At 33.2% G+C, this 25,086-nt stretch overlaps 1 protein-coding gene across 1 annotated transcript in view; it reads left to right on the top strand.

Annotated features, from left to right (window-relative positions):
* The window catches only part of LOC148597532 (cilia- and flagella-associated protein 337-like), a 46,382-nt gene extending 27,921 nt beyond the window's left edge, over positions 1-18,461 (top strand). Inside the window, exons 18-32 of the mRNA XM_088562891.1 lie at positions 266-425; positions 1,607-1,785; positions 2,179-2,343; positions 3,953-4,068; positions 4,652-4,907; positions 5,883-5,945; positions 6,664-6,826; positions 7,652-7,786; positions 8,598-8,749; positions 9,831-9,896; positions 10,270-10,399; positions 11,069-11,187; positions 12,189-12,306; positions 13,267-13,376; positions 14,900-18,461. Coding sequence (XP_088419017.1) covers positions 266-425; positions 1,607-1,785; positions 2,179-2,343; positions 3,953-4,068; positions 4,652-4,907; positions 5,883-5,945; positions 6,664-6,826; positions 7,652-7,786; positions 8,598-8,749; positions 9,831-9,896; positions 10,270-10,399; positions 11,069-11,187; positions 12,189-12,306; positions 13,267-13,376; positions 14,900-15,079 — 2,112 coding nt within the window. The 3' untranslated portion in view covers positions 15,080-18,461. The remainder of the gene's footprint in view (positions 1-265; positions 426-1,606; positions 1,786-2,178; positions 2,344-3,952; positions 4,069-4,651; positions 4,908-5,882; positions 5,946-6,663; positions 6,827-7,651; positions 7,787-8,597; positions 8,750-9,830; positions 9,897-10,269; positions 10,400-11,068; positions 11,188-12,188; positions 12,307-13,266; positions 13,377-14,899) is intronic.
* The last annotated feature ends 6,625 nt before the right edge of the window (positions 18,462-25,086 follow it).

Raw genomic sequence — 25,086 nt, 5'->3', positions numbered from 1 at the left:
CAGTTTTCATTATTTAATTGAATGAAAAATTTCATATTTCAATAGATTATGGACTCTGTTGTTATCTATGACTGAAATTAATCATTTTGAAACAAAAAAAAATGTTGCAAAATTCTAAAAAGCTGATACAAACAGATAACAGTACATCATTGTATGTATATACAAAAGATTTAAGGAAAACCATGGTTTTACTCGCTTATGGTTAACAGGAATTATCATAAATCCTGGTCATGATCACATGACTATTTTCCTACTTTCACTTTAGGTATTAAGAGGTCACATGGCCAGTGTTGTACAGGCCCAGTTTATGAAAAGCAGGAGTCAGTTGATCAGCTTCTCCAAGGACAAAGTTCTCAGAATCTGGGATGTACAGCTACAAGTCTGTATACAAAGACTTGCTGGGATGTTTCCTAAAGGACCAGAGGGTACGTTATGATTATAGACCAAATCACTGCTCAAATCATATCACTCTACCAATTTTTATACTTTTACAAAGAAGATTTTGGGGATACATAGGAATCACCATGTCTGTCAGTCTGTCTATCTGTTTACATTTTTGGTAAGTGTGCTTCCTCCTAAACCACTCGAGATTTTGTGAACATTGTATAGGAAGGTTGGGGTCATATTAAGATGTGCATGAAGGAATATTGTTACTGTGGGAGGACTCCTTGGGGTGAAAATCAAACTTAAGCATTTTACATTCAACTTTATTTTTGAAGCAGTGATATACTCTTTGCGAGCTTACTCACAGTATTTGTAGTTTTTTAGTCTGTTTGTCAGTCACCAAAGTTTTTGTATTGCTATTTTTGCATCGGAATGTGACCATAAAGATTTGCTGATCATAGATTAGAATCAAAGTTTCCTGTATATTCAGAAAATATTGCCGTGATTTAATTTTTTCCAAAAATGAAACTGACTCAAAATTACATCCTCATTTTCTATGACAAGATGCACAGTGAAACCTGTCTAATTCCACCCTTGAATAATCTGAAATCCTTTATAAAACATAAATTGTTTTAAAGCTCTCTTTATCAATTTAGCATATAACGAGTATGGATACTGTAAACGTACTAATTTTCGTGGTGCACTACTTTTCGCTATTGTCGCGATGGATAGAAAAACGGGAAAAATGTTACCCTTGAAATTGATTTTAAACATTATATAATGCTTTTTTTTTTTTTAATAAATCGCGAAAATTGATACCCGCAAATATGTTCACTTGACAGAATCTGATAAAATTGATACATTTACAGTATGGTGAATATATCATAGAGACAACAATCCCACTTGGATGAAAAATGTCAGCTCAAGGCCACCCATGGGTCTTCAGTGAATGACTAAGAAACCCTTACACCACAGGGCAGGCTGCAGCTGTCCCCAGAAACATTATACAAATGTACAGCAATATAGTTGCCCTTATAGACTCCAGAAACATAGAAGTAAACTGAAAGTGAAAATGAAACTAGACATACAGAGACCAGAAATTCCTGAATATACTTTGAACCTGGATATTCTGAACACCTGTCTAATTCAAAGGGGTTTGGTTTAGCCAGGTTTTACTGTATATAGTTTGTAGCTTACTACATGTGGCTTGATTTCTCTTTAGTTCACAGCACCATATTCTTTGATGAAGGGAAGGACCATAATGGACTTGACAGAAATCGTCTGTTTTTGACCTTCAACTACCAGCTGACATTACTGGAAATGAAGGCAGAGATTCGAGATAGGATCTTGTCACATGATAAACCTGTCATTGCAGCCATCTATAATGAAAAGAAAAGTCAGGTAACATATATGTTGGCTTTGTTAGAAATTACTCTCAGTACTACCAAAATAATCCAGTCATGACCTCTTCCATTGTGCTATAAAAACTTATTAATTTATTCATATTTGGGATCTAGGAACATGTTCACATAGTCTAAACTCATAGTCTCAAATTCTGTGAAAAACCAATACGTCATTTAAACATGAATTTGGAGTTTTAGGGTCATTTCATTATTGTTCAATTTCATGATGTTGATTACCAGTATATACCCAGTAACTTGCTTTGAATGGAATAATACATCATTGGAACTTGAAATATGTCCTTTGACTTTCACGATAATAAGAAAGTTTGGTACCCATGGAACACTGATCAATTAATCGATCAAAAATTTAATTATTGATATTTTTTTTCAGATTATTAGTGTGTGTCAACAAGGAACTATGATTGTTTGGATGATTGATACAGGTCAAAAGGTCAAACAGTTTAACAGTATCCATGGTACCTCAGAAATCACTAGTCTTGCTCAAGACAACTTTGGAGCTAAGATATACTCTGGTGGTACAGATGGATTAATCAAGGTAAGGTCATGGGTCAAAATGGCAAACATTTCAACAGTATCCATGGTACCTCAGAAATCACTAGTCTTGCTCAAGACAACTTTGGAGCTAAGATATACTCTGGTGGTACAGATGGATTAATCAAGGTAAGGTCATGGGTCAAAATGGCAAACATTTCAACAGTATCCATGGTACCTCAGAAATCACTAGTCTTGCTCAAGACAACTTTGGAGCTAAATATACTCTGGTAGTACAGATAGATTAATAAAGGTAAGGTCATGGGTCAAAAGGTCAAACATTTCAACAATGTCCATGGTACATCAGTGATCACAAGTCACAAGTCTAGCTCAAGTCATATTCCCACCTGAAAAAAAACCTGGATGAAACTAATTTTTTTTTCAGATGAAATGTAATTTTGCTGACTCACTATTTTCAGTGACGCTCAATTTGGCAATTTTTGAAAACAGAGTTCAAATGTTGACTCATTTTTGTCCACATCATCCATGGTGAAAGCAAGTCTGGTAGCCACTTGACTCCATCCTTTTATCCATCATACTTAACTTTGTGTAATCTGGAAAAGCATTGAACTATTATAACTCAAACTTTTTAAAGTCTTGTTATTTATATTAAAGGTGTGCACCTACTATGGATGGATGGGTATATTCTTTTATTACCTAATTATATGGTTTTATCTTGTTTATTAAATAGACACATATTTTTCTCTATTTTCAAAATTTATTCAGGACAGGGTGATCTATTGCACTGTCGATGTACTATTGCACGGTGCAATAGTCTCCTTGAGGAGTCTATTGCACTGACCCCATAATGACCTTTATCTAAGCCTTTTGATTGGTTGAACTTTTTTTATGCGCTTCATTGAATTGGAATTTACACACAAAAAACTTATGTGGAAAAAACGTAGATGTGACTCTCTTCTGCCAATTCGTAAACATGGAGCGGTCAATTTCCTATTCCTGGTCGATTGGTTGTCTCTTTGACATATTCCCAATTTCCATTCTTTATTATATCTCATAAACAAATTAGGTAATAACTGTATAATATTTTTTGCATAATGAAATTTGCCATATTTTTGTCAATGTATGTTCTGTAACTCAAAAAGTATTATTATTCAAAAGAGATTCAGTATAGACAGGTTTCCCAGTATGATTTTAGATGTGTTTTGAACCTATATATACTGGACACCTGTCAAAACTGAATATACTCAATAGTCTTAAAGGGGTTCAGTTAACACAGGGTTCCCTGTATAAAAACAGTTTAAAACCTTTTTAACATGGATATACCATATACACCTGTCTAAATAAAAAAAAACTCTGTAGTTTTAAAGGGGTTCAGTTTAGGCAGGGTTAACTGTATTATACTGTCAGAGTACTTTAATTCGTGGATACCAATTTTCATGGATTTTGTGGTTTGAATGTTTTCAGTATACAAATCAATGGGATGTCTCTTATTTGTTGGGAACCAAACTTCGTGGTTTGATCTACCCATGAAAACCACAAAAATTGGTACCCCACAAACAATAGTACTTTCATGGTTGATCAAATTGTAACATTTTATTATGAAGACTTTTTTTTTCCCTTGGAAAAACTAATTTATATTTATTTTTTTTCAGGAATGGGATTTTAATGGTCATTGTTATCATCAGTTAGAGTGTGCTGGGGGTCAGCCTGCTGATGTTGGTCAGGTCCTTACTCTAAAACGTAGTGTTGTAGCAGTTGGATGGACCAAGTATGTTTATAGTGTGTTTTTTTCAATAAGTACCAGTCCATATAAAATTCAGGCACTGTCTGTGGTAGAAGTGATTCATGGTATAGAAAACTCCACCAAACAACAAATGCTGTTTTGGTCTACATAGGCTATCTATTTACATAAGGATAATCGGTTTTGTGTTCAAATCTATATATTTGAGGAAACATGCATTCATCTCTTACTGTATTCGATCAAACCAAGAATGCTAATTCTTTAAAGTGCCAATTTAATACACAATCTATATAATTTTTAACTCAAAAGAGCAACAACCTACGACTGGTTATGCGGTCTGTAAATGTTTTTGAATTAGAAATAAAAGTGTGAACTTGATTGGTTAATGAAATGCAAGAATCGCCACATGTCTGATTTTTTTGTAAAGAAGGCAACTTCATGATTTATGAATTTGTAATTTTCAAAATCTGAATATTTTACTTAAAGTCTACGCTTATTTGATTTCATGTGTCATTTTACTGGCATGAAAAATTGTGGCAAAACTAAATGACTATGAAAACTTAATAATCTTTTGATAAAAGTTGACATTGACCTGTCTTTGTTTTTTCAGATACATCACAATATTCCGTAATGCTGCTTTTCGGGAGCATCATGTAATGCCTTCCGATTGGAAAGGAGGACAAGAGCATGTTGAGGATATATTATGTGTTGCTTACTCTGGACCAAATATTTTAGCCTCTGGATCATATGATGGAGATATCATCGTATGGAATGTTGGGTCAGAACAGGTTTCTAAACGGTTAAACCAGAGATCAAGACGAGTGATGCTGAAGGATCAATGGAAGCTTGGTATAGTCAGTCGAGAGGTAAGAATCAAACGGTTAAACCAGAGATCAAGAAGAGTGATGCTGAAGGATCAATGGAAGCTTGGTGTGGTCAGTCGAGAGGTAAGAATCAAACGATTAAACCAGAGATCGAGACGATTGATGCTGAAGGATCAATGGAAGCTTGGTATAGTCAGTCGAGAGGTAATAATCAGATGTAGATTTTAGGAGGTAGACCTAGGGTAAGGGACACAACTCTTAAAAATTATTGGAGCGTTTGTATTCAGCATTTTAAATCAATCTTATGTAAGCATCTAATTAACTTGGATTCATTTTATTCTGCTTCAAATGAAAGCTTGAGAGGCTTAGGTGAAATTGTGTATGATGCAAACATATCACTGATTTCATGAGAGATAAGAACCATGCAAAATGTGATTCATGGTTGGAGAGCCTACATATTTTTATTTTTGACATTTTGTTTAAAATGTTATAATAAACAGAAAGTAACATGTGACTCTTCATATTACCTTTGTTCTTAGGAGATAAAATCACATAGAATGTATTGTAGATTTCAAAAATAAGGAGCTAACTCTGTAAATGACACTGCAATACAATAGAAATTATTGGATTTTGAGTGTGAATTATCTTGTAAGAGCAGACAGATTGAATAAATAATTATTCATTTCATCATGAAGACCTATACCAGAACTTTATTACAAAAATAAAAACGTGTAGCCTTTTCTGTACCACATATTGTAGAATTTGGATGATTATTAGCTTGAGTGCAACTTAAGGTAGCAATAAAGCAGGGCCATTTTATTAAATTAAATCCCCTGAATTTCAACCAATCAAATCACTTGAAATTGGAATATTGAAGAAGATCGAAAGGATTTGAGGAAAACCTAAATTTGTGATTTTCTTTTAATGAGTTAGTTACAAAACTTAGTAGTAAAATAAAAAGAAAAGGAAATGAAAATAAAACCTTCCAAATATTATTTATGCATTTTCCATTTGTAGGCCACACAACTGTCCACTACAAGTCGACCAAGGTCAAGGATATCTAACAGACAAGAAGATTCAGTAAGTCGTAATTTTTTAAATAATGTTTTCATTCCAGAGTCTGAATGCCTTAAAAGCGTTTATTATGATGATATATGTCTACTCAGTAAGTGGATGGTATAATGGAATCACCCTGTCTGTCAGTGATTCTTATATCGCTACTCAATAAGTGGATGGTATAATGGAATCACCTTATCTGTCAGTGATTCTTATATCGCTACTCAATAAGTGGATGGTATAATGGAATCACCTTATCTGTCAGTGATTCTTATATCCCTACTCAATAAGTGGATGGTATATTGGAATCACCTTGTCTGTCAGTGGTACTGTTCATCATTCTCTCTGTTTGTCTGAATTCCATCACAATTATCTTTACTCCCAATGGATGTGACTTCGGGACTGTCAACTTCCTGTTTTGTGGAAATGGCATTTTTCACTATTTATGGAATGATAGCCGTTTAAATACATTTTGAACTTCGTTGAACCTAACACCTGTCTAAACCAAATATCTGTCTAGAACAAACTCCTGTCTAAACCAAACACATGTCTTAACCAAACTCCTGTCTAAACAGAACTACTGTAGAGCAGGACTTACAATTAATGGGATGCTCTTAATTTAATTGAGTTCATTCACATTTTACTTGCATTTTTTTAATGAATTTCTTATGTTTTTACCAGACTGGTTATCCATTTCAGAATGAATTTGTCTATGCTTTAACCAGACTTCTTTTTATTTCAGAATGACTTTGGCTATGCTGTAACAAGACTGCTATTTATAGAAGAACGTAAGCAGTCTTCTACAGGTGGAGCCAATTTGATTAGCTGTGGAGGGAATGGCTGGGTGCGTTTTTGGAACACTGCCAGGTCTGAGTTAATGGCGGAGTTTGTTGCACATCATCATGGTATGTCAAATTGAATCCAATTTTATTTAGATGTTTACTGGTACCTTTATAAATTTTCTGTAGATTCTACAAATATCAACTGCTAAGGGATCTCTGTTGATTGTAAATCTTTCCATAGCACCATTCTAAATTCACAAAATTCAGAATTTTACAGATCTTTGATATGAAATATGGTAAAAAATATGGATTTTGAGCATAACAGGTCCATGAATACAAAGCTAGTGATACATTGAGCAAAGAAGTAGCAGAATTTCTTCTGTATTACAGCAGAAAGAAGGCACAAAATTTCAATTTACCATTTTGGCTCAAAACTGACGAAAATGCTTGGTTTATTCTTCAATTTTAAAATCAGTCCTAATATGGGCTTTATTTAAATTATGCATTGATGCCAACCTTTACAATTTGTCCATAGTTTTTGCAAATTTTGGGTAGAGTATAAAGACTTACAGTCAACCATCTTTTATTTAGGAATTGCATTTGTTTCCAGTCAGAGCAATTCTTTGTTCAGAAAACGTAGTCTGACCGTTGTTTTGTCTCTTTGCAAAGCCCATTGAAATGAAGGCAATGAAGATTCTCATCATGTAGTGTGTTTGGCTTTCACGAATGATATTGATTTGGGTGAAGATAAATCTTGTTGTTTCTGAAAAGTGAACGAAACACATTTCATCCAAGACAATTTCAATCTAAATGATGATTACTGACATTTGGTGCTAAATTAAGGACAATGAAATTCTTTTTTACTGATTGTATTAAAGAGGGTTTGGCATCTATGAATAACGTCAAGTCTGATGTCAGTATAATTTTATCACTTAATAATTGTTACAGCTGGAAGTATAATAATGGCAATGGATTCTAAATGTCGGTATTTGGCCACTGGCGATGTGGATGGTACAGTTAAAATCTGGGATATCAGAGACTACTGTACAGAGAAACAGGATGATATTATTGTACAGCCTCCCAGTAAGTCAATATTTTTGTTTTGCAGGGTAGAAAACTCAATCAAATTCTAGCCAGCCCTGAATACAATTTTTCAATATATTTACTATATGGATACATAAATTTTTTCTAAAATTAGCCAGCCCTGCTAAAAACAATAGCCAGTCTCAGGCTGGCAGGCAGGCTACTATTTTTAACTCTGTGTTCTGGTACTTTTTGCATTTTTGCTTTGTAGGTGCTTTACAAAAGCATTGTTACTTTCTACTCCATTAAGGCAGCAAGGAAAAACAACAATTCCTTTCTATGTTTGGCTATCTTTTCTGACTTTTTTTAATTCTAATCTCCTACTGTATTTTTGCTTCTGATTGAATATTTTTAGTCAAGAATCTTTTCAACCAACACAATGTATGGTTTTCAAGTCCTTTGAAGTAAAATTCACTTTTTAATTAACACATTGTTTTGTGTCAATTAGTATTTCTAACTTTCTTAAATTATTATCTCTTCTGCTGATCTCATAACAACTTCATAAGGAGGTAGACTAGGTTGAAATAGAATGAAATCAATCCAAATTACTTTGATGCTTACATGAGATTGATGCAAAAAGCTGAATACAAGCTTTCCAATGATTTGTAAGAATTGTGTCCCTTACCATAGGTCTATAACCTTGGTTCCCTTGATTACTCTTAATAATGTTTCAGAAAATCTCTTCAGGTTACTGAACTTTTTACATTAAGAAATAGTAGTATAAAAGCACTTAAGTTGCAAATATACTCCTGCTGTCTTACTCAATGTTTTATTACCATGAAGACTTGCATCTCAAATTTACTTTTTACAGAAATGAAGAGTCAGTTCCAGCCCCATGTAGATATGATCAATACTCTGGAGATATGTGAACGCAATGATAGGACATTGATTATCTCCTCTTCCTCAGACTGTAGCGTGGCGGTGTATGATTTCCTCGGTAAAAAGATAGGAGTTTGTGGACAGGTAAGTTAAATGCGGCTACCAACATTTTAGTGCTTTAATGAGACTTTTTAGCAACGACAGTATGAACATTTTAACATTTTTAGTGCCATATTGTTGACCCATTTTAGTGCCATTTCAAGTATAAAAGGACTTGGACACCAGTAAATATAGTATATAGTTATTATTGTATATTTTTAATCATAAAAATGAAATATATAAAATAGTTAAAACAATATCAAGCACTTAACTCTGCATGTAAAGTTACATTTAAATTCATATTAGAAAATGAAATCAAAATCTTGTACATTATGATCCCATGTTGCATGGTCATGGACGTAAATTTGATTAAATTCTATCAAAAACTGTTCCTTTTCCTTGTCTTATCTTGATTGTAAAGCAGGGAGATGGATGTTTCTCATCTTAATGTAGCGGGTTGTTCCAATCTTAATTATTGTGTCTATAATAAGATAGATGTGTGAATGAATTCGGTTCGCCATACATATACATGTATGAATAGATTATAAAGCCTGGGGTACAAGATCAATGTTTGAAGTTGTATATAGCTATGAAGGTAAATCCATGCAGGGAAAATGGTGCTAAAAAATCCTATCAAAACTACAGGTGAATAGGCTAAATAGTCTTATAGTGATGGCGTTAAAATGGCCACTTGAAAATTTTGAAACAGTGCTAAAATGTCCACTGCCCGTTAAATGTTTCTCCTCCCCATCAGTCTGTAGTGTCATGGTGAATGATTTCCTAAGTAAAAATATAGGAGTTTGTGGACTAGAAACCCGTGTAAACCAGTTTTTTTTCTGAAGGCTCTTCATATCAGTTTCATAACATTTTGAACTTGTATAAACTGAAGAACTGTATAAATCCCTCAGTCAAAAAAAAAGAATATACAGTTTCATTGCATTTCATTTTGCAGCACTTTATTTGAGGTAATGGAAACAGAAAGTCATTAGAATTTTCTTAAAGACTTTCTCTTGTAAAGGTATGATGAAGTGAAAAAAAACAATTCATGAATGGGATGCACAAATGTAGATGAATTTGCTAAACACTGCCATGATAACTAACACTTGAATTATTTCTCTAATTATAGGAGGAACACTGGAAAGTAGAGCACTTTGATCCTGCAGAGGAGATAGAAGAGGAGGAAGAAGAAGAGGTAGGCTATTTATAGAAGTAATTGTTACACATTAGATAAACATTTTATATTGCATGAGGCAAGTATGAGTTTATATTATTGTGTGTATTATGCCAATAGTAGTAACAGTATTAGTCTCTTACACTCTGCTTAACATTCTATCTTGTATCTAATCGAAAACAATGACCTCAAAAGACAAAATTCTTCATTTAAATGTTCCACCATATAATTATAATAGACTTACCATTATGTTGGCTAAGTCCTTGAATATCACCATGTAGAGCGTACAAGTAACATAATTGCATTTATTCCCTAGAAAAAAGACTACTCTGTTGACTCCTTCAAATACCTTAATCACAAACTTGTAAAAGGATGTTTTATTTTCATTGCACAGGAAGAAGATGTTGAGGTCAATGATGAGGATGAGGAAAAGCCATTATTGGAGGAGGACTGGAGTCCTGATGAACGTGCTGTAACTGATCTTCACGGTTACAGAATACATGTTTGGGATGATACATTGTTAGGTAAGTGCCAGTTGTGACACCTCCGTGTACAGAGGTTTAATGGGGTTTTCTGTGTGCAGCTTTAAAGGTTGACCCAGCTTGCTTTTTTTTAAAACAGTGTTTTATCCTTTGCTTGCTTTTAATGTATTTTTTTTTAAATCTTAATCCTTCAAAAGAGATTTTCTCAATGATCTTCATAACATTGTGTTTTTGTCAAAATGCTTTCCTGCATTAAAATAGAAAAAACAAATTACAAAACGTATGAATATGATTGATTTCAAACAATTTGATGGATCATAGAAACTTGATTTAACAGTTTCTTTTACCAACACTTGGTAGGCATCCCATTGGGCTTTAGAATGTATTGTTTGTTTCCTTCACCTACATCTCAATGTTCTTAATATTTTATTGTTTAAATTCTGGGGAAAAAATTTTAATGGTAGCTCTATTATTCATTACATATCTGAGCAACTGTTTGCAAAAGTACCGGTACTAGTTTACATAAATAGGCAGTATTTAGTAGGGAGTGTGGCAGAGAGGAGGAGGTTTGAAATATTGAATATACCTCGGGGCTGATAATTGAGTTTGTTTAAATCAGAAAAAAAGGCATTTAAGGTTACTCAATAAGAGTACTACTTCAATAGAAATATGATTATATGCAGACTTAAAAATAATTTGCTTTGTTTACAGGTAAAGAATACCAAGAGATGAGAACAAAGAAGAGAGAAAGAAAGCAGCCAGGAAATATCCCTAATCTGCCATACTTACACTGGGAAAAAACTGGACAAGCCCCTGCTGGCCCATACTCCGTAAGTTAATAATCAGTTCAGGGCAAAACATCCCTATTCTGCCATACTTACACTGGGAAAAAAATTGGGCAAGCCCCTGCTGGCCCATATTCTGTAAGTCAATAATCAGTTCAGGGCAAAACATCCCTATTCTGCCATACTTACATTGGGAAAAAACTGGGCAAGCCCCTGCTGGCCCATACCCTGTAAGTCAATAATCAATTCAGGGCAAAACATCCCTATTCTGCCATGCATACACTGGGAAAAAACTGGGCAAGCCCCTGCTGGCCTGTACTCTGTAAGTCAATAATCAGTTCAGGGCAAAACATCTCTATTCTGCCATACTTACATTGGGAAAAAACTGGGCAAGCCCCTGCTGGCCCATACTCTGTAAGTCAATAATCAGTTCAGGGCAAAACATCCCTATTCTATAATACTTACATTAGGAAGAAAACTGGGCAAGCCCCTGCTGGCCCATACTCTGTAAATCAATAATCAGTTCAGGGCAAAACATCCCTATTCTGCCATACTTACATTGGGAAAAAAAACTGGGCAAGCCCCTGCTGGTCCATACTCTGTAAGTCAATAATCAAAACATCCCTATTCTGCCATACTTACATTGGGTAAAAACTGGACAAGCCCCTGCTGGCCCATACTCTGTAAGTCAATAATCAGTTCAGGGCAAAAGATCCCTATTTTGCCATACTTACATTGGGAAAAAACTGGGCAAGCCCCTGAAGGCTCATACCCTCATAGTAAAGGTTTTCCTTTTCTTTATACAATATTAACTTATTGGAGCAAGCTATTAAAAATTCTGCTTAAAGTATTAACAAGGTGCATTTTGATTAAATGATTGTTGTATTAATTGGTTGTTTTTTTTAATACAATAATAATCTACAATTTTAAGTTTCCTCTTTCTTTCTCTTAATCTCTGAAAAATTATATTCGTATTAAATATTGATGGAAAACTATGCTTGTGAGACTGTTGATGAATTTGTCTTATTTTTTTTTTTGAATTTTAGGCCTTAGAAACAAAAGATCTTCATGAACCAGAGAAAGTGTCAAAGGTGGACTTCACATATACCTCTACAAGAAAGGATAGTCAGACAAAAATACCTAAACTGCCAAATCTTGTCGACAGTAAGTTTATCGATATATCTGAACTGCTGAATCTTAGGCGGTTAGTTTACTTCAATACCTAAACTGCCAAATCTTGTTGACAGTAAGTTTATTGATGTACCTAAACTGCTGAATCTTGTCGTCATTAAGTTTATCGATATACCTAAACTGCTGAATCTTAGGCGGTTAGTTTACTTCAATACCTAAACTGCCAAATCTTGTTAACAGTAAGTTTACTGAAATACATAAACTGACAGATGTTTTTGGCAGTAAGTTTATTGATATACCTAAACTGCCAAATCTTGTCAACAGTAAATTTACTGAAAAAAAGACCTATACTGCCAAATGTTGTTGACAGTAAATTTATTGATATCCCTAAACTGCCGAATCTTGTCATCAGTAAATTTACTGAAATACCTAAACTGGTAGATATTTTTGGCAATAAGTTTACTAATAATATCAAAACTGCCAAATCTTGTTGACAGTAAGTTTACTGAAATACTTCAGTTGCAAAAACTTGTTGACAGTAAGTTTCCTGAAATACCTAAATTGCCAAAACTTGTTGACACTAAGTTGACTGAATTACCTAAACGCCAAAAACTTATCGACAGCAAGTTAATGGAATACATAGAAATTTGACAAATCTCACATAGTATAGTATTTCAGTATTTTCTATCTGAATTAATTGATTAATCATTCACCCTAAAAGAAAAAACAAAAATGGCTCTCTTTCAAAATAAATAGTGATGTCTATTACTTGAAATACGGTCAATTAACTTTCTTTGTGAATAATGAAATTTTTGCTAATTTTGGAATATATATATATAAAAAAATTAATTGCCACAAATTGGTCCCATTAGTATGAAATATGTGATTGAGAGAGTGTTAGTTGCAAAATCAAATTGGTGCAAATTTGAAATCCTAAAATGTTAAGATGAAATGGTTTAAAGTACTTCATGGTATACCTGTACTATTCTATAGCTTTACAGCAACCCATACCAGAAAAGGAAATCTTCCCTAAATATATCCTGGACTTCGAAGCCAAGATGAAGAGCTACCATAAGATGCAATTAGAACAACAGAATCAACCAGTAAGTTATAATATCATTTCTTAATACTGTGAAAGTACTATTGTTCATGGGATACCAATTTTTGGTGGTTTACGTAGGTAGACCAAACCTCGAAATTTGGTTCACAACAAATAAGAGATTCCCATTGATGTTTACACTGAGAACATTCAAACCACGAATTCAAGAATCCACAAACTTGTGTTTCTTTCCTGATCCACGAAAAATGGTATCCATGAATTTAATTACTTTCACAGTATTTAAGTGTCAGTATCAGTAAGAATCAGGCAGTGGGTGAAACATGGTGTGAAAAAAAATAACCATTTTGATAGTTTAATTTGACTTTCTGCACCATCAGATTCAAGAAATAAAGACAAAATTTTTGATTCCCTTTTATTTAAATTGAGTTGTAATTTCATTGAAATGCACTGAAAATTAGGTTGCTCTATACAAATGGATTTAGGTGCACTGTTTCGTACACAAAACTGACCTGGTCTAATTTTGTAAAGCTTAAAAATAAGAGGTGAAACTTGGTGGAAATATTGATTATAGGTAGTAGAACAATCGTACATAAATAGATGCAATACTTGTGAAGGTAAAGAGGTGTAAAATGCATGCTTAAAGCTATCTGGAAAGATTCAGGTCCTCACTGGATTGGATTCTCTTCCCTGCACCAACAGGCTGTTTTTCAAAAATGCAAAATTTCATGCAAACTTTAAGAATTAAAATCATGAACAAATGAGCAGAAAAAGGTACATTTTTTATTTGTTTTTTTACAATAATACCATGCCAACTTACTTTTTCTGGCAGTTTTTAAGTGCTTTATTTCCAAATATTGTCATTAAGTTAGTGACCTATCTATATAGTGGAACCTGAACATTTCAAGGGCAGATAATTCTAGCAAAAACCTCATTTTTCTAACATTCTATTGAAAAATTTCTGAGCAAATCCAGAGATGCAGGTATCAAATAATGGTCTATTTAAATGGAGAAAGCATCCATTAGTGAAATTATATAGTCAGATCGATGGGGTTTTGACATGCATGTTTCTGATTTCCAATTTTGCCTGATTCTTACAAAAATTTACACTTAAGTACCAATCCATACAAACTCCATATAAACTACTTATCGGTATATATTTGCTTCCTATATTGCCAAATTAAATTTTCTTGGTCAGCTTTGTAAAGTGTTCTCTGTAAAATTAATGAAAATTCATTCATATTATCATATTCATATTTATATTTACAGTGACATGTTTAATGATGCTTTTTTAGTAATATTTCCTCGGTTGCATAAATTACAGTTTTTGGTAACTTTTTTGAAGGAAAGGGTACATATAGATCATTGTCAATCAGTGCCAGTTTATGACAGAACAGGCATATTTGGTAACTCAGGAGGAATAATCATCACTGGGTACCATTTTTATAGTTATTGTTTTTTTTTTAACTCAGCAAAATGTAAAATTGAAAAATGTGTTTTGAAGAATAATTTATATCATTACAAGCTTAAAAAATTCTTAACTAAAAAAAAACTTTTTTCTGGTTTCAGTTTTTGAAAAACAAGTTAGCTGGTGGACTGACTAAATCTAATCTACAGAACATTGGACAAATGATTGGACAGAGTACAAATGTATCTACCAAATCACGATCAGTTAAAGGACTCAAAATGAGCCGTGGCGTGTCTAGACGAACATCTGTTGTGTCCAGTATTGATGCGTCTGTCATGTAATTACGTAAAGTTGTTGGAGTGATTCCATAGATTTCTACTGTATGCAAAATAATCTGTCTGTCATGTGATTGATGCAACTATCATGTGATGTGTGGTTGTTCTATCATATCATTTATTTCTGAGTCATGTGATGTGTTGACTGATTTTGAGAGACTGATATGCCTGTGCTATAGAGATGCATTTTTATCCTTGAAGACTTCAGAAATGGTCCCTGTTGGAACAATTTAACAATACAATGACCATCATAAGATAATGCATTTATGTCGATAGCATGTGATAGACTGTTATTTTTTGCCATATCCTATGTTATGGTTTTTTACACCAATATAATGAAATTTAGACCTAATAATTGTTACATATAGTCACTGTTTAAATGGTCGACACTTCATTCTACTTCCTGATTAGATGACATTCCTGATAAGCCAATAATATTTTAGCATTCATGATTGTGAAGGTATTACTCAAATGGAATCCCAACAGAAAGTAGAATGCAGTGTTGCTTCTGGTCTGCCAATTATATGTTATCTTTCATGATTGTGATAGCATTTTTCATAGGGAAAACCCAATGAGTCTGAAAGGGTTATTTGAATAGAAAGTAGGCTTGAGTGTTGTAAGATTCTACATGCCATGAGACCGATTTGAATAACTAGTAGGTCCAATTTTGATAAGGGTGTGATAGATTGTCATTTGTCTCCATATTGTATGGTATAGGTTATTTTCACCGTAGGCAGATCCAGGGAGTAGTCCTCCTATTTATTAGGACAATGCATGCATGCAAAATGTATTTATCAAGGATTTTTTTGTGGGCCCTATAGGTGATTCTCTGGATCCACCACTCCACTGTGCACATATCATGAATGACAAAATGAAGCCACCACCTGTCACCTCTGGTTGTGATTACATAAATAACCATTATTCTTTTGAAGAAAAAAATTGCAATGGCGGATCAAGGGTGGTGTGTAGGGGGTTGACATTCCCTTTTTTATTGGAATATTTGTCATTTTCATGTGTAAAATTGACATAAAATGGCAAACAATGTCCTAGCACCCCCTTTTTCTGAGGTACCCCTGCTGGCACCCCTCTTTTTCAAAGTGTCTGGATCCGCCCCTGACCTGGTTAAAACATGTTAAATATGATATGTTCTTGTTTATAAAGTGTAAAATTTTATGATTTTATAATTTTTTTAATATTTCGTCTGTGATATTTGTTGACGTTTACCTCAGTAATGTATTTATAGAAGCAGAACATTGCTCTGCTGCTTGTCTTGGGATACCTTCCATAAATTGATAATGTTCATTTATATTTGTCACTTTAGCTGTGTCTAAAGTCTATGTTCTGATATCTGAGATATGCCTTTGTAATTGAAAAATATTTATGACAGGGGATCCTGGGTTTTAAAGTGCAAAAATGTGACCTGATTTGGTATACATGTATTAGTTTTTTTCTTGTTAAAGTAAAACTTAAGGTCTTTTTATATTTTGTGATTACTAATTAGGTGTATCATGAGCCTTGAACTTTGAACTTTGTTAATTTTACTTAAGAATAATTAGTGTAACTTCAGATTTGATGAAATTTTTTTTCTCTTTTTTTTTTATTCAACTATTTACTTTTATTGGAACACGAATGTGTCTACAGTTACATTTTTGAGAAGGTATTTTATTCTGTAATATATATCTTCAATTTATATCATAGAGGGTCTGTACAGCTTTTATTTTACTTTTTGTGAGTTTTTTGTCCAGTTATTATCAAGATCAAGTTGAGTAAAGTCATTTATTCCCAATAAATTTTAAATCTTGTAATTTGTGAAAGGGCTGTCTGCAGTATCTAGAGTGAGTTTCCAAAGCAATACTCGAGTTTAGCCACTAGCCTAAAACCAAGGGCTAGTAAACATTGATTCAGGCTAGTGAAATGATGTGTACTTTCCTTTTTGGGGCTAGTTGAATCCTATTCAGTCCTCTATTATTCGGGCTAGTTGTTGAGAATTTTGATGAAAAGTCAGACACTGTTGAGAAATTGACAACATACATGTATATGTACAATAATGAAAAATACAGTTGCAATATTTGAATTTTTTGTAGGCAGTATTATTATTATTATTATTATTAGTATTAGTATCTCTGATGTTAGAGAATATGAATTTTAAGTTAAAGTTCAATTTACATGCAATAGGGGTGTAGAAAAAGGGTTTCATATTTTGTTCATACTCACAAGTTAATGCTGTAGTGTCAAAAATGCTAACCTTTGTACTACATGTATATGGTTATTTAGGAACTTGCATAATTAGAATTAAAAAAAAATATTTCAGCAGAATCCAATGAAAATATTGGACATTTTTAATCAGTTTTTTAAATTGGCTTTACCTATTGTCAGAATCCTGAGGAAACGGGTCCTGGCTCCAGTTTTGTAAAGAATCTCAAATTGAGATTTTCCTCAAATCCTTCCTCAACTCATATTTCAACCAACTAAATCACTTGAAATTGAAGATTTGAGGAAAAACTCAATGATTTGAGGAAACTCTCAAATTGAAATTATTTTTTATGAAACCCAGGCCATATCCTTTAGATAACTGATCGGTGACGAGTGTGCGGTCAGTATTACAGTGATATCTATATTTTCAGTCAAATCATAGCAACTAATTTTTCAACACCTCTAGTACTATATAAATTCATCATTATTTTATCAATACCAAAAGTGCTGTTTAAATGCAATACTTTTTAGAGATTAAATCAAATTTATTTCTTCCATTAAAAAATACCATTTTAAAGCATTTATTTTTTTTTATGTGGTGTTTTTACTTGTTTCATACAAGGAGTAAACATATGAAATGTATGTATTAGGTTTCCATTAAAATTCAGAATATGAATTTCAAGAATGGTGTTTATAAACCTTTACTGAAAATGTCTTTTTTTCATTACAAATGACTAAAATGTCATGTCCGTTAAATGTTTTGATAGGAGGGACATAGGCTGAAGTTACTTGAAACTCCTTCCTTGTGGAGTCTCCTTTAAGTTCTTATATTCCTGAATTAAAAATAGCTTTTCTTAATACCTTACCTCATGAAGCATTTCATTGGCAAATCCTTAAGGATTCTAAGGATTGGACCCCCTTTTTCAAATTTTGTCAATTTCATGCAATGTTTGGCAGAAATGCACAAATGATAGCATGAACCCCTTTCCCGTTTAAGAGTTTTTTGCTGCACCCCTGCATTTACTCATTACATGAAATTTAATGAACCACAGTTTTTTTGGACTCACTATAAATTTGCCTTTCATAAAAATGGTTTATTTTTATCTGTTAATATACTATTTTGTATTTGATACTGATTTTAAACTGTTTTAATATGCCTTGTTGTTTTGTCTAATAAAAGCAAATCAAATGACAATGGATTGCGAATTAAGTACCATTCTGTGTAAGAATCAGGCAGTGGGTGGCACATCATTTCCCCCAATTTAGTAATTTTTGCCTAAAATATATGCAGTACATCTAGAAGACGACCAGAAAACTATTTTAGTTTATCTTGAAGCATCTGTGACATAGATATTTTTTGACTGCTTATATAGGGAAAGACTGTGGGAAAATTTTTCCGCCATTTTTCCATAGTGCATTTCAACTAAATTTGACCTATCAATATCTTAAAAAGGCAAATTTTACAAACACTTTGATGGTTATTTCTGGTGGTTATCAAGTATAATGAATTGGTTAATGCAATAAAATCTCTGAGTTTTTTTTCTTCACGTGCCACACCTTATATACATTTTGCTCCGATTCTTAGATAGAGAAGTACTTCAGTGATTAAAGCCACACCCATGGTAGGTGAATTCCGGCCTATTTTAAAGTAGTACTCACTATTAAGTATTATTTGGCTTCTTAATATTTGGCAGTGAACTCTAAATTTTCTTTTTTTTATTAAATACAATCACCTTAACAATATTTGAAGCATGGCTACGCTTTATGAATAATTCAAAATTAGAGTAAAAATGAAAACAACAATTTACCACAAATTGTAAACATTTAATCGCAACGATAAATGTAGTTAAAAAAGGGTTTAAACTAGTTCACCTCCATCACAAACATGTGCCTGTCTACACTCTGGAATGTGTCTATGTGTCATTATTTTACTTTTGCAGTTTATTTAGAGGAAGTGTCATTGTTCTGTTCAAATTCATAAAGATCAAATTTGAAATAAGAAGGGACAGGTCAGGTCGGAAATTTTCTGGAAAAAATCCAGGACACAATAGAAAGCAAATGATTCGTGGCTCTTCAGCTGTTGTTCCACCAGAACAGATTTGTCACAGAAGAAACATTTGTAGCCACAAAACAGTCTTTAGCAACAGATTTGAAACATAAATCAACTCAAACGATAGAACATCTTGTCCACCAACGAGATACTCCTCTCCACTATAAGGAGAAACTCGAGTCCACCAAAGAGATACTCCTCTCCACAAAGAGATCGTCTTCTCCATTTCAAGGGGAAACTCCACTCCACGTAAGACTAAGAGATACTCCTCTAAACTATGAGAAGCGATTCGACTCCACCAAAGAGATACTCCTCTCCACTTTAAGGAGGAACTCTCCTCCACAAAGAGATAGTCCTCTCCATTACAAGGAGATACTAGTCTCAACCATTAGTCCTAGTTGATGTTTGCACATATACTTTCAAGGTAAATCTGTAGAGAAAAAGAACGGGTAAGGTGAAGTGTAACAAAATACCTAAATACAAAATAGTAAATACTTTCAAACTTCAACAAGTGTAAACAAACCTTAAAGTAAGCTCTGTAAGGCCCCAACAACAAAAGTAATATAATCAACGGTAACTCTTCAAACTAAAAAGTAATATAACGACACAGACACATTGATGTCAAGACCAACACGAGTAATGTTTAGTGAGATATGGGATCAGGACATTTCCCGCAAGTTTCTGTATCATCTTAATGATACAGATTCTTTAAAATGACGAGAAAGGTGCAGTGAATATCATTGGTTTTCTTTTTTTTATTTTCTAAATTGAAAAACACTTCCAGCGTTTATTCATAAAAAAATAAGCAGCTAACTCAAAAGTAAAAGATACCGTTCGTATACTTTTTCTCGGACGGTCTGGATGTTGGAATCCATAGTAAATTGTTCTAATTTCGTGCAAATTTTTATAAAAAATTAGCAATAATAGCATGGTACCCCCTTTTCAAAATCTCTGAATCCGCGATAGTTTCCACCTCCATTTTTGCCATTTTACCACCTTTCACAATCTCAATAAAATCCGAGAACTAGCTCAAGGGGCTAAAGTTACGTATACACAGGAAAAATAAAATCGATAGCATAAATTCCAATTGTTTAATAAACCAAGAACGGGTCCACACCACCGTGTTTATTGTTACAAGTACACAGGTATAAATTAGCAGTAATTAACAACATTTCACGTGTGAATTTCAGTTTATACAATTAAAAATGTATACTAATCAGATCTTGTAGTATTTTTAATCTGAAAAGGAAGCGAACGAGTGTCAGTGGCATAAATTTTCTCTAATTCTTTTTTTATTCTTTTTTTTTTTATTCTCTAAACACCATTACAGTACAGAGAAGACAATACAGTTAATACATAAATATTCAGCGCATGACAATTATGGAAACTATAATAAGATAACAGAAAAAAAAGATTAAGTAAATAACATTTTAACACATTTTGACAAATTTCAGATAGTGGCATTGTAGAGGACTAACCTTGAGAAACATTTTTAAAATCAATTTCGATGAGTTTAACAAATTTACATAGGTTTCGTAATTCATGCTTGTTTTTTGTCTGAAACAGATCTTTAAATTTCAGAACATTCGCTCTAAATATCTTTTGTTTAAAAATTGCTTCCTCGTGTCCGAAAAATGGAGACATTGGAAAATGACATGGAACTCATCTCCATGTTCTCCATTATTACATAAGGTACATAAACTTGAGTTATCAAAGTTTTGCCAAGTTGCTGTTTCGCTTGGTAGTCTATGGTTGCCTACTCTGAATCTACAAAGAGTAATAGCATCCTTTTCGTGTAAAATATCTAAATAGTTTTCGAATTCAAATTTTTCTTTAATCAATTTATAACAAAAGCATTTATGCGAGTTTTCTACGTCGGATCTCCATGTTTGTTGAAACTGGTCTTTTAATCGCAGACTAATAGATTTTGTAAACCACTCTGAATGAAAACCTCCCGCAAACTGAATGTGCCAAATGTTCCCAAACCCACAATTATCTAGAGTGTTTTTAATCATGTAATAGATGGGCGAAAAAGACAATTTTATATTAGTGGCGATAGATAGTACACATTGCTACAAAGTACTGACCTTATAATAATAGTAATAGGCAAATCAAATATATGGACTTGAAATCACAGGACGTAAGGTCACAGTTTTGCTACGACAAAAAAAAAGAAAAAAAACAAACAAACAAACAAACAAACAAAAGCAAAAACAAAAAACACAGGAATATGAATACTGTATGAATAACTTTATTTTCATAAGCAACATAAGCGCTATATAGCACATTACATATGGCTGATAATAAGCAGGTGAATACATTTAATTTATACTTTATAAAATACGTAAGAAAAATATTTAGTCTGATATCAACTTGATTAACGTTACCCTATCGGTGCACCTGGTCCATGCTCCCAGTTTTTAGTGGAGTCCGAGTTGCTCATTTACTTTTGTTACTTTGTATGTATGATTTTAGTTACTTTATGTTCTTTGTTGTGAATGTCTGTTTTCCATGTCTGAACTTTGTCCCTGGATTACATTCTTTTGATTACCGCTATAACCTTGGTTCCCTTGATTAGTCTTTAATATTCTAATCTTCCAGAAATGCATATCTACGTTTCCAGACAGCTTGGAGGAACAAGCACAGTTTTTTAGTCAACCCTGGGCACTGAGCTTGCAATAAAGTTTGAAGTTTTTGTATGCTAGGCCAAGAACAATAGTAACGAGGAAAAACGACATCTAAAAAATCTGTATGCCGGACAAACCATAACAAAATGATATTCGTCTTCTACTGAGCAACAATTGTAAAATCGAATATTCCTTGGTAAATTTTCATAGCGATCGGCCAGACTCTAAACGTGATCTAAGCGTACCACTAAGTATGTAGTTTGGTCAATTTAATGGGTTCGTTAAAAGAGCAACGTCAAAATCTCTTGTTCAAAAAATAGTTTGTAAGATTTGAATAAAACGAGCTTTCCACAATCAGATACACATTCATGCCAGTTCTGAAAATACTGATCATTAATACGCTTTTTAAAAATTCATATGGCACATTTATGTTATTTTGATCCGACCGTAAATAGTTAAGGTTTAGTTTAAACTACTGATCACGTACATTTGAAGCCGAGTTTGTTTTGCCATTTAACGTAGTTACATAGTAACGAATCATGAACTATATCAGGCTTATCTTGTACCAATATTTAACAATCTTGTTTCGTGTAATGAAGCCACCTCTTGTTGTGATTACATAAATAACTAGAATTCTTTTGAAGAAAAAAATACAATGGCGGATCAAGGGTGGGGTGTAGGGGATTGACATTCGCATTTTTATTCAAATTTATGTCATTTTCATGTGTAAAATTGATATAAAATGGCAAAAAAATATATCCTAGCACCCCTTTTCTAAGGTACCCCCGCTAGCACCTCTCCTTTTCAAAGTGTCTGGATCCGCCCCTGACGTAATTCACCAAACAAAAAAGAAGTTGGTGCTGCTCTATCGAACTTTAAAACGGGTGTCCGAGTTGCTCATTTGCTTTTCTTACTTTATTTGTATGACTTTAGTTATTTTATGTTCTTTGTTGTGTATGTCTGTTTTCCATATCTGGTCTTTGTTCCTGGATTACATTCTTTTGATTACCGCTATAACCTTGGTTCCCTTGATTACTCTTTTATTACCGCTATAACCTTGGTTCCCTTGGTTACTTTTTGATTACAGCTATAACCTTAGTTCCCTTGATTACTCTTTAATGAATTTCAACCTAAAAAGAATCTATTATCCGCATGTTGCCACGTATCGGTATTTACAACAGTATTCTCTTCGAGATTTTGTCGGAAGCCTTACGGTAGTCGACATTTCTGTTTCTTTTGGAACACACGTGTTAGCACAGGATAACTATCTGATCTTTATGTAGGAAAATGGACAGTAAAACATCTCAAAGGAATATTTTTACATTAAATCATATTCTGGTGTTTAGATATATTTTAATGAATACAAATCAACATATATGTTAAATTTGATATTTTGAAGCCAAAAAATAACATAATTCCTATAAACCATTCAATAATTTAGCCCTTTTGATACTTTGTTTTATAATAATTATGATTCTACATATTTTTTTCTTGCAATTTTGTATTTTAATTATTAACCTAGAGTGCTGAAATATAGAAGCAGAAATACATTGGTTAAAAAAATATTCAAATGAGATTCCTTGCATATAGCTGTAAAGTTTTTGAACTAATACTTTTTGTCTTGTGACATTTTGTCCTACATTCTATCAATATAGCAATGACTGAAGAAGTCTTGTATTAGAATCTGCACGACTGGACCATCGACAAACGCAACAAAGGACGGAAGAGCTGGTATATATACATTGTATTGAATATCCTAACATCATGGGACTATTCCAACCGGCACCTACTATTCCAACTTTAAAACAGAAGTTCGTGCAATAATACAAGTAACAAATACCATGATGCATTCAGTCATAGAATCAACACCAGCGGCACAGAACAAGTTGTTTTCCAACATCAAGTGCATAGCTTGGACAAATTATAGACCTAATCAACATGTATGGAAAACTGAATGTAGTACTATCTCGAAATGTGTCAATGTGATGAAGAGGAGCAAGAAAACTCAAAGACCTGAGAAGACAAATATGGGCAGTACGAATAAGACATATAGAGCACCAGTTACGGTGCTCAAGAATATATTCAGGCAATATTTCATTCCGTGTTAATTTACGAACATGCTGAGTTTGTACTTCTAAATTTGGTTGAAAATTGTATTTTTTTCCTGAGAAAGTGTAGAATTTACTTCGATCACAGAAGTACCAACTGTGTCTGCCCAGAAAATGAGCAACGGCTATACATTCCTTTCTCGTGTATCCTGTAAATATACGTATTATCACACAAAATTATCGTAAGAGAAGCAACAACAAACATCTCTGATATTTTGTATGAATTCCCCTATATGTTAAATTGCTCATTTACTGTTATGCTTTGTATGTACCATTTTAGTTATTTTATGTTCTTATTTTATGTGTATGTGTTGTGTGTCTGTTTTCCATGTCTGGTCTTTGTCCCTGGATTACATTTCCGTTAGAATCTTGGTTCCCTTGATAACTCTTTCAGTATATAATGGAGCTTTACATCAATACATTCTCCCTGGGCATATTTAAATAACCTTTTGCCCCTCATTTAAATTGGAATAGTTAGAACAATATATTTTCTTCAAATGATAGCATTTTTATAGCATGATTACTCTCTCTCATGCCTACTTGAGGAGTCTTGGCAGTTTGAAGTAGGTTTTCGAAGCTATTTTGTTTCCGAGCTCTAGAGATGTACGTGCCAAAAGCACTAACCTGCAAACCAGATACGCATATATCAATGATATTTTATCAGTGGCGGTCCAGGGGTTCTAGTGAATATCTAATTAAATCTTTTAGAAAACAAAGTATTACTCTCAAACTAAAAGTCAATGCTACTCTGAAACTAATGTCAATGTTACTCTAAAACTAAAGTCACTGCTACTCTGAAACTAAAGTCAATGTTACTCTAAAACTTAAGCCAATGCTACTCTAAAACTAAAGTAAATGCTATTCTGAAACTTAAATCAATGTTACTCTCAAACTAATCAATGTGTTAAAGTTTGTCGCAGACTCAGTTAATATGAAAAATGCTCAGCGTATGAGGGTTCTATTGGATCCGTCCTTAGGCCGCGTTCATCAAACAAAATATTTTTGCGACCTTAGATTTGAAATTATATGTACATG

The sequence above is a fragment of the Perna viridis genome, chromosome 15 (genome assembly GCF_037379345.1).
Source record: "Perna viridis isolate PV_CMFRI_1.1 ecotype Kerala chromosome 15, ASM3737934v1, whole genome shotgun sequence".
Classification (NCBI taxonomy): Eukaryota; Metazoa; Mollusca; class Bivalvia; order Mytilida; family Mytilidae; genus Perna; species Perna viridis.
Note: the sequence above shows the minus strand (reverse complement) of the source record. Positions and strands in the feature narration are given on the sequence as shown.